Source organism: Seriola lalandi, unplaced genomic scaffold (assembly GCF_002814215.2).
Source record: "Seriola lalandi dorsalis isolate HSWRI2012SDOR001 ecotype SW California unplaced genomic scaffold, Sedor1 jcf7180002054125, whole genome shotgun sequence".
Taxonomy (NCBI): Eukaryota; Metazoa; Chordata; class Actinopteri; order Carangiformes; family Carangidae; genus Seriola; species Seriola lalandi.
In genome coordinates, this window is record NW_019524678.1 from 373,634 (window position 1) to 384,630 (window position 10,997).

The window sequence follows — 10,997 nt, forward strand, 5'->3', positions numbered from 1 at the left end:
CATCTCCTCTCCCTGTGACTGCTGTACCTGCTGCTGCTCCACATCATCTCTGCTCTTCCATGCTAACTCTGTGTTTTTTGGCTCATTATACTCCCCAGCCACCATATGCAGCTGTTTTGAATTCATCCAGATCAAACAACCCATTTTTTTGGAGCACCTTTCACCACCAGTTTCTGTCTCATATGGTATAATTTTCATCACACACATACACGCCATACATACGTACACAAACAGATAAATTACATCATATCAAATTATTAATTTAACAGTTTTATTAGAATCTTGCAATAGTTTTGCAAACACAAGTATGGCAATATCTGCATCAAGATATACAGTAGTAACTGATTTCAAAGATGTTTTACTGGTTTATGTTGAAGGATGTCTACTGTATGTTTGCTGTGTAGTTGCTGAGAAATATTGTACAAAGCATCTGAGTAAAAAGTCATTTTTGGAATTGGAAAAAAAAGCATTTGAATATATTTATATATTTATAAGAAATGCACTGCCATGGCTGTGGAGATATGGCTTAGTTTGTTTACACCCGATTCATGGCTGTGAACAGAAAATGGCAATGACATGACTCCACATACAGTGACGCGATAGTGTACTGTGCAACAGCAGTTAGACACATTCTGAGTCATTCATGCCCAAAAGGAGAGTTAATTTACAAAGAGACAACTTTGAAGGTAACATTGCTCCTTCAAGTAGGGGAGGGGTTTTTATTTATGGTTTGCAGTAGGTAGTGACTGATGACGATTAAATTAGCTGTTCATTAATCTTGTTCCATAAAGGGGTTGGTTCAACATTTTGGGAATTGCATTTACCAGGATTCACTTTTTGCTCAGTGAGAAGGTTGATACCACTCTCATGTCTGTTGCCACCGATTTAGCATTGCACACATTGTTGGACTCACAATGGACAATTGAAAAAAAAAAAAGAAGATCAAAATAGATGCAGCAGAACCATATTCAACACTTTAAATCTTCTTCCATCCTTCTTACCTTCCCATCTGTCGCCTACATTACCCACAATGCAACTCGACCACCAACAGGAGTGTGTCTTTGTGTTATTCTAGTAGTGGTTAATGTAGCCTTGAGCAGAGAAGAGGAACGGACTACAGAGGTTGGGTAAGCTGACTTTCTTGTAGTCTTCACCACCAAACGCTGACTCAAGTGACATCAAGTGACAAGCTAAGCTAACAGCTTGGCTGTAGCTTCATATTTAGCACACAGGCATGAGAGTTTATCGATCATCTAACTCTTAGTAAGAAATAAAAAGGTGTATTTCCCAAAATATTGAACTATTACTTTAAATAGCCAAAATAATTTAATAGCCAACAGTCAAAGCCTAGACGTCTGGAGGGCATAGGGTCGTTCGGGGTCTTGATAACATCATGGTTAACTTTGTTCTTATCAAGAATCTACTGTGTGTAGATCGCAATATTTTTTACATTACCGTTCTTTGGGACAATTTTGTTACATTGTGACTGAAACCTATTTTGGCAGTTAGAGAAATAGGTGCAGTTAATAACTAGTCAAAGACAGTCAAATTTGAATCGGCTAACCTATCAAGTCTGTCAAGTCTCTACATCCACTGGTTCATTTCATTTTGCGTGTGCACAAAGTTTGTACTTTCCAGCTGAAAAGTCAAGAACTTTCTTTCACGTATCCAAGTTTCAATAGTTTGTGACGTCTTGATTTTATTGTGGTGCTCATCAACAATACCGTCATGGGTTAGGAAATCATTTCAACAGCAACAACTCATCACTTACATCTTGTTACAAAATAAGAAATACTTTTTGATTATTATTATTTTTTATTTATTTATTTATTTATTTTTATTTATTTTTATTTTTTACTCTCTCTAACATTCAGGTAGTAAGTTCCATAAGTCTCTCACAATGTATAATACATTCATTTCTCTATTTGGCCCTTTCTGCCACCAACTCTTACTGTAAATTCTTCTCTGTGATCCAACACAGAACCTGGCGAGTGGGAAAGACAAATTTTTCCAATACTCCAACAAGATGGTTAAAGTAGAAATGTTTTATACTATACTCAACATAAGGACTTGCTGTATTATTTACAATATATACTGTAAAATTGTAAATCAGGTGAGATAAAAAGGCACAAGTTTCCCTTTTTTAAATACAATGTAAACATCTCATCAAAAAGCATGCATTAACATTTCATTTTACAAAAAGGATATCATTTTTAGACAAAGTACTTAAATATTGTTTTCCAGCAAAATATAATTCTCTCAAAAATACTTTCCCATTCATCCTATGAACCTTTAGACAGTTTTTTTGTTCCTTAAAAAGGACAAAAAGGGGGCAAAATAAAGAAACAGTGAGAGATTAGCTTAAGGGTCCTTCACAACTTGAACACAATAATGCACAACAAAGACAGACTGTAAAATGAGGCCCTTCTGATAAGGGATTGTATGAAAATTATTGGGGTGGAGAGTGCAATTAATGTTGTCTTTAGACCGATCCAAGTCTTAGAAAACACTGCGATACCATCCCAAATATCTCCGAAATAATATGTTTATGGCAATAATTTAAAAAATATAATTTTGGGCTGAGAAATAGTTGAAATACCCTGTCCTGCTCTAGACTACCCTCCCATGAGCAAAAATTTAAAATGCACAACCCTGCCCCTTTTCTGACCCTGCTCCTCTACCCGGTAATTTTCATACAGTCCCTAATGACAGTTGTGATCCTGGCACCTCCATCTCTTTGTACACCAATCTTCACATAGTTAACACCACAGAAGAGACCTCATAGTGTAGCACAGTGCCGTCATTATGACAGCTGAGGCCACAAATACAATACACAACCACCCTGCTGTGCTAATGATGTCATGTTGTCTAACTTTAGGCTGGTTGACCATGCAGAAAGTCTTTTCCCGCATCATCACAGTTGCTTATCAGAACAGACAATTCCTGCTAGCTGCACTAATGCCTCATTTCACATTGTATCTCCTCTGTGCAAATCTAAATGTGGAAATAGGATATGGCTAATCCTATAACATAAATGCATAATACCCACGCTGAAAGAGCAGATCAACTATGCACATGCTTGCCAGGAAAAAAAAAAACACACACAAGCACACGCACACACACGCACACACACACACACACACACACACACACACAAACTTAAGCCATACTCGCTCCATACTCCCATGTAAATACACGCTCACAGGGCACAAAAAAAAATAAAAATCACACGCCCCCACTGTTTTTCTTCCCCAGCGGCTCTATCGCTTTTCAGTAGCATCATAGTAGTGTTCCACAACCACCCAGAAACCAGTGGGGTGTGAGATAAGTTAATGGTCCAGATGACTGGGCCTACCATACCTAAAATAGTAGTACTTGGCCCTAAGATAAGAGAAAGGAAATGAACTAAATTAGGATAGGTGATTATACCAACAGTTCTTCATCAAGCATTCATCAACACGTACTTCAAAACATCTTCTGTACAACAGCTGAATAGAATGTGTTTAAGAAGTTGTTAATACCTGTACACATTTGCCTGGTTTTGATACATTAGCCATTTGCTGTAAGCACTGCAGAGTAATGCTCCATTTTGTATTATATCAACTTTACAGAGTATGTGTTTAAACTGTGTGTCCACATAGTGTATTGTATGGACTGTTTACAAGTTACTGTACATGTTATGTTTTGCCTGGCTTTGTAGAAATGAAGCACCTTAATGTAAAATGACTGGCTTGTCAAAAACTAAACCTTTGCAACACACTTTTATAAAATGCTTTTTATTATTTCTGGGAAGAGTAGATAAGTGTTGATTCACAAAGGGCTGGTTTTGCTTCATTGTGAGTAAAAACAGACATTCGGACAGCTGCTCTGGAGATAAACACAAATGACAGCAATTACTATGGATGCACCTCAGTCAAATCCATTACCAGCAGACTCTACTGAAACCATTTCCTTAAATGCATGATGTTTTCTGTCCTGCAGCACTCCTGACCATTTATGCACAAAGGTAAAATTTCTCATCAATATTGTCTTAATTCTACACCACAATGCCTAAAATAGTGACTTCATGACATGGGAGCTTCACGTGCAAGCTTTCTTTTACACAAGAGAGACATTTTTATTTCATAACAGATTTAGCTTTGGACTTTTGCATATTAGTTTTGATTGTTTGACTACATATTTGAATTAAAAACTCAGTATGTGAATGTTAATGATGGCTGTTATGACACCGATTGAGATTCAAACTTGGACTTGTTAGATTTAATGTAATTATTCAGCTTATGATGACGCTTGTATAGCCCTTGGAATATATTCAAATAGACCTTTCGCCTTACAGTCTATAATTTCTGTGCCTCCTCATAATGTTCTTTGCCCTGTAGTCTTGCAGTATGTTGCTACACTGCAAAGCAAAATCTAAGTATCGGCATATATATTTATTTTTCATAGTGCTATTATTTGTGAAAGACTGCATAAGCCACAGTTAATATTTGCAAAAACTTTTTAACTAGATTTGTAAGGGAATCTGATTTTAGTGCATGTGGAGTGCATCTGTGCGTTTGTGTGAAGGCATGTGGACAGCATGTGTATCAATTTCCCTCTACGAGTGTGTGTGCGTGCATGTGTGTGTGTGTGTGTGTGTGTGTGTGTGTGTGTGTGTGTGTGTGTGTGTGTGCGTGGGTGCGTGCGTGCCTGCGTGCGTAGTGAATGTATCTAGCGCATCCTAAGAAATGTATGGCTTTATCTCCATAGAAAATACTGTTATCGTCTTTGGGGCAGGGGGGGCACAGGGAGGGTACTTCGGGATGCATTGTCACATTTGTCACAAGTGCTTCTCAGCGCGTCACGCTGGCTCCACGACTATTCACAGCTCTGACCTGCTCATGGTGACAGCAGGGTCAAATCCTTCTCCCCTTTTTACTTCTGCCACCACGTCACTTAACTTTCCAAGGCGAGGATGCTGGCATACTGGGCGACAGGGTGCAGGCCAACTGCTCAGGCCTTACTTGCACACTTTCTCTTCCTTGAACCTTTTCCTTTCTCCTCTTCCAGTTCTTAATGCTGCTTCTGTCCCATCTGTTTAGTGAGTCACTTCTTGTGGAAGTAGATTGTGTGAGTGAGGCCTGACTCCACCTTTGGTATCTGGTCACTGATGATTTCCACCAACATTTCAGGGAACTCCACCTTCAGGGCCTGGGACTCACGAAAGGTGTAGAAACAGAAGTCCAACAAGTTCCCAACCAGCTGGAAAACACAGATACAAAATTTAATGAGAAACATACAGTAGATGTAGTTTTTTATTGCTTATTTCAAGGCTGACAAAAAGTAATTTTCTAATTTTCTTTGGATAATGTTATTTATATTCAAACGTTTTAAGGCATCAGAGAATTTTAGGACACGACAACATAGAATCATATGAGTGTGTTTACACTCTATGGGGCCACTAACCCCTTTTCAATTCCTATCAGCTCACCACTTGGGGGCACCACTGATTTTTTTCAGGGCAAACCTGAAAGAAGAAGGGTCATCTATTCAGCGCTGACCCCATTCACTCAGTCATTAGGGTCACTGAATTCTGGCCATTTATCTCTGCGACCTCTTGCTTGCTGACTCTCACCTCTTGGGGCTTTGCTTACATTGTCATTATGCCATATTCCAGTTGCCCCATGCATTAAAAAACGAACAGTGATTTAGCACATTTACCACAGTGACCACTGTGTACTCTGATCCAATAAACTCCGAACTGGCATCGATCCCCTTCTGTTCCATTCACCAATACAGCCTGGTAACCGCCTCTTCCAAAATAACCTCCCCCTCAGGGAGGGATTGGGATACAGTAATCCTTATTCCAAGCCACAGCACCATTGAACCGCTAAGTAAATGCATTATCCAAATCCACTATGCTGCCATTTTACTCAAAACATTTCCAGTGATATTAGACCCACAAAGTGCCACTGGACACCTTGGTCCGTGTGTGAAGGCATGGCGTACCGAGAGGCTGCCAAAGGAAGCCTGAGCTGTACTGTAGGCGATTGGCACATGGGAGCTAGACAGAGCAAGGGTACTTACATCATGCATGGCATCCAGTAGCTTGGTGAGCTGGAAGAAGCGCTGCCAGGTTTGGCCAGAGTTGTTGGTTGCTTTTCCCACTGATCGCCGGAGCTCCTTAATGTAATTAACCCTCATCTCCTCGAATGCTGCCTGGTTCTTCAGACCCTCTTTTGGAACTGGGAAACAGACAAATACCACTGTCATCAGATGGGTTGGAGAGTAGGAAAACAATACTAGTTTTATGCAGATGTATTAGAAATGACTAAAACTTGTTTTTGTGAGACGATTGTCAGGGAGTCCACAGTTCAGTTTACATGTTTTGCATACCTCACTTTATATGTTTTTACTTTATCTATTAGGCTTCATCTGCTTAGTTCAGTAAAAATAGTTCCACAAAATTTCAAATGATAAAAAAAATAATTATAAAAATAAAAAACAAGTTACTAGATAATTGTGATGATTTAAGTTTCAAGCCTCTAAAGTTGATTTTCCTACTACTACAAATGAATAGAAAAACTAATGGCCATGTGGAATGATAGAAGTAAGTCCCATAATATATGATATGCTATAGAAAATTGTTGACAGACGCACATTAAACATGATTTGCAGTTAATGGTCTAAGCCATGCACAACCACTAGTATGTTCCTTTAATGTAAAAATGTGTAATTAGAGGTGCTCAGTGAATTACGCACCCACTCCCACACAGTTTCCTTTTTTGGACATTTTTCCCATGTTGATGACCTAGGCCTATTTAGCAACTCATTACAACCACTTTCACCATTTCAAATGGTAATTAGTTTTCATGTGTAGCCATTGATTCATGAAAGACAACTGATATACTGGAAGGCCTTGACTAAAAGTTATCTCAGCAATAATGACAGTAACAAAAGGGAACAACAGAGCTTATGTGTGTTAAAGAGCTTAATCCTTTCGTCCAACAAACCTCATTCATCAAGAAGTTTGTTAAGTGACCAGAGCTGTTAAATGACAGCAACCTTCATTCACATTATAATGATTTGGACGGTAGCATCAGTCTATCATATATATATGACAATCCCATTTCCCTAAAGCTCAAGGTGACATCTTCATATTGATCATTTTATCCGAGAGCCTGAAACCTAAATGTGTCCAGTTTATATTTACATAATACAAATAAATGCAGTTAATCAGCTAATGGTCACATCTCTAATGCGGAACATCACAAGACTCAGTGCGAAGAACACAGTATCTCATTCTGCAGTTTGGGCCACCTCTGAAAAATAGCTTGAAGTCACTCATGTTTCATCAGAGAGGCCAAAGAAGCTCCCGATCACATGTAACAGCTTCAGAGAAGGAATGGTTTCTTCTGCATTCACATCACGGCTAAACATATTGAGAAGAGGCGATGGCATTTATGTCCTGTAAATTTTTATAGTGTCTTTGAAACCTTACAAAAATACCCTTTACAGCAGAATGTGAGATTCTGAGTACTAATGATTTAAATGACTTCCATTAAAAAAAGTAATTATCTACTTTCTTCTGTGCTTTTGAGTAGCCATACTGCCTCAGATAAACCTAAACCACGTGCAGCAACACTAGCGAAAAACCAAAAAATGGCAGGACCTGTTAAAAAGGAAAGGATAGCCACGGGCAAAAGCCAACTTCATGTCAGTTAGAATTGCATCGTTTTGAGAATAGAGCACTATAGGTCAATAACTCTGAGAATGTGTGTTTGTGTTGTGTTGTTTTCCTCCTTCTCATTATCTCGTTCTGTCTGTAATTTTCTTCATCGTAGTTTGATGCACAAACACCTTCAGGCACAACATACATGAAGCTGAGGGAAACAGATATGAAAACAGATTGGACCCTGGTGCAGAGGGCATGAGTTCTTTGCTTTATTTCATGGCTGACATGATGAGAATGTGCTAAAACCCAGGCCCCCATTTGGACCTTTTGTTTTTCTCCCACTGACCCACATACGCCCTGATTAGAAACTGACCTGGCATTTAGGGGCGTTACCATGACTGGCCTCAAAATAGGGCATTTATACGGCCGTAATTGGTGTCAAACAGATTTTTGCTGCAGGTATAGAGCCTTTTCAACCATATTTTCTATGTGGAGTGCAGCTACATTATTATGTGTACCACAAGGCCGGGAAAGCTCTTTTTCTAATGCACATAAAATAAAGAGGCAAACATAACTCATGCAGCTAGGAGATGCCATTAGCATATGTGTTGTTAAAGGACATGCAGCTTCCTGCTCTGGGTTGCTGGTGCATACCTGACTGACAGGGTAGCTCTCAGTTTTGATTTAACACCTGATGCTATTCATTAGGGGACGAGGGAATCTTTAGGGTGTTGTCAAACAGGAAATTTTAAATATGACCCAAAAAGTCAAATGACTGGTTAGAGTGACAATTATAACAGCACTTGAAATAGTGTAAAGCAATTATCAGGCTTTTATGTAATTAACTATAAAGGGTGTCACGCGATATACACCCATCATCCTGATAAACACACTGCACCATCTGGAATGAGGCTCGACAGAAACAGAACAAATGAAGGAGCTAATCTAGCAATGGTATCTACTTTTGTGTAGAGGTGAGGAGTGCAACTGGTTTGAGCAGGCCACTGCTCCTGCGCCAAATCCAAACAGGGTCATGAGACGCCGCAGGCTCAGTGAAACCTTAGCCAAGGTCAGAGAGGAATAACAGCCCTTCTCTCTTTTCTCTTTATCCCTCCTTCCTTTTCTCTCTTTCACTTGTTCACCCGCTCTCAATTTAACACACACACACACACACACACACACACACACACACCACTTTTCAAACCAGCCCAAAGGCACATACACACTCAGTGACTCTGTAGTACTTGCTCAGCTGACAAGTTCTGACAACTCCTCTGTAAACATTTCTGCCGCTACTCCTTCCACGAGGCCCTAACATTATCTCTGAATGACTGTAACTAAGCGAGCTTCCTACAGCGCCTCAGAGACGGGCTGCTTGTTTTTGAAATTATTCACAAGTGCTTTTGCTGAAATGTTTGCCGAGCCTCCATACAGTACAGTCGCTCCATCATGTAGACTTTAGAATGGGCAGGTACGGGACTTTCTCTACTGCGCATTAGAAATGAGGCACTGGATGATTATTTTCTTCTCATTCCATCACATTTTACTGCTATATTTTGACTAAATCCAATAACCAGCGCAGATGAAGCCACCTTAAATTCCCCGTTTCGATTCTGTATACCTGCTTCTTTTATCCACAACCTCTCCTTCAAAATTCCAGCTCGGGTTTGAAGGAAGTGGAAAAAAATAGCAGGTCTTGGAGCATTGCCTGGTGCTTGACTGGCCTTTATTAAGTACAGCAGGACTCTCTGGAAAACCTCCAGAGGAGGAGAGGGAGGCCACAGCAACAGAAGGACCGGCTCTGCCACCCCTCCACCCCACCCCCTTTGTCTTCTCTTTCTTTCTCCCTACAGCTATGCACCTGTCTCTTCCTCACCGACACTAGTTCTCACTGTCAACATTTGTCTGATTTCACTCTTAAAATCGTTCTTTTCCCCGTTGATTTCTCATCCTCTTTTGCCTCATCTCTCTCTTCCTCATCTCTCCCAACATCCAATAGCTGAAGTCCAGCCGGGGCTCCCCTGCTTCCAGATGACTCAACAACACTGATTTTGTATCGGGGAAATGCTTTCACACTGCCTTTTCCACATGTCACTGTGCTATAAAATCAAAACCAACCTTATCCATTGGTCTTGGAAATATTGAATGAATCAGTGTCTACTGCACAATGTATTCATTTCCTTTGTATGTACTACTGTGAGTACAGCACAAGAAGCACATTGTTTCTTTGTTTAGGAGTTATTAACCGAAAACATTGGGAACCACTGTCCATTAGTTGAAAAAAAAAATTTCTCATAAATGGTCAGTTTCAACCGTGTAGTTGCTTGTCATGTGAGTGACTATGGGCTCAAACTAGGGTCATTAGGGCTGAAATTACAAGCAGAAGTTTGATGCTGTTTTTAAACCTGTCCTCTAATTGAATGATGACGGTTCAATTAGAGGGCATTGGTTTCGTAACTTTCAGCTCTGCCGCACCTGAAAGGTGCAGTAGATTTTCAAGATGGACGACTGCGTGGGCTCATCCGTCACATATACTTGTGAAAATCACTTTACAATGTCAAAATGATTTTCATCTAAACGTGAGACCATACAAAACAAACTCATTATAATTCATTTTGGATAATGATATCAACTAAATGCTTAAATACAAATGTAAAATGGCAACACTTGTAATGGTAGGATGAAGAAAAGTTTTCCAAGGTTGCCCATCTGAGTCCAGCATTCATGCACCACTTTCTGAGGGCTCAGTAATGGAAAAATAAATACTCTGCCAATGAATATTTCCACTGATTGGCACTGGTGCTGAAGTTCAAAGAGTCTGAAGTCTGGCCAGCATGCAGACTCTTCAAATACCTTGCTGCAACTCTCACTCATCCCCCTTATCCTCACCTCTCTGTCCATCTCTCCAACTACTGCACATCTATTAACACAGACACATATAAGGCCCCCATGTAGAAATTTGCATAAATATAAGACTGCTACAGGTCTCATGCGTCCCAGCATACCTTTAAGTGTTGCAGTTATCTTTTTAATAGCTAACAGTGTGGGTGTGGACGGTGAAGTTATGACACAGCTGCCATCATGGAATCTTTAACTGTTACTATTGAACTGACAGCAGCAGCTCACTGTGTGTTGAGGTGGTGGAAAAACCACTGCTTTCAGTTTCCAGCTGAGCAACTTGGTCCAACACATCCTCTCTGTGAGGCTGCAGCGCCTGTGGGCGAAGTTTGGATGAGAGTGGCAATACTGTGAGACCTTCAGTAGTGAGCGATAGAAGTACTCTGTTTACCCATGGGCAATTAGAAAATAAAATAAAAACCTGATTAGCCTTCACACAGCCCCC

General features: G+C 40.0%; 1 protein-coding gene across 2 annotated transcripts in view; it reads right to left on the bottom strand.

Moving 5' to 3' along the window:
• Nucleotides 1-1,673: 1,673 nt before the first annotated feature.
• The window catches only part of nr3c2 (nuclear receptor subfamily 3, group C, member 2), a 73,271-nt gene continuing 63,947 nt past the window's right edge, over nt 1,674-10,997 (bottom strand). For both annotated transcript variants that reach the window (XM_023403336.2, XM_023403337.2), the window contains exons 8-9: nt 6,067-6,224; nt 1,674-5,241 (exon numbers count right to left, since the gene is read on the bottom strand). In XM_023403336.2, the coding sequence (XP_023259104.1) occupies nt 5,086-5,241; nt 6,067-6,224 (314 nt within the window). In that variant the 3' untranslated portion in view covers nt 1,674-5,085. The remainder of the gene's footprint in view (nt 5,242-6,066; nt 6,225-10,997) is intronic.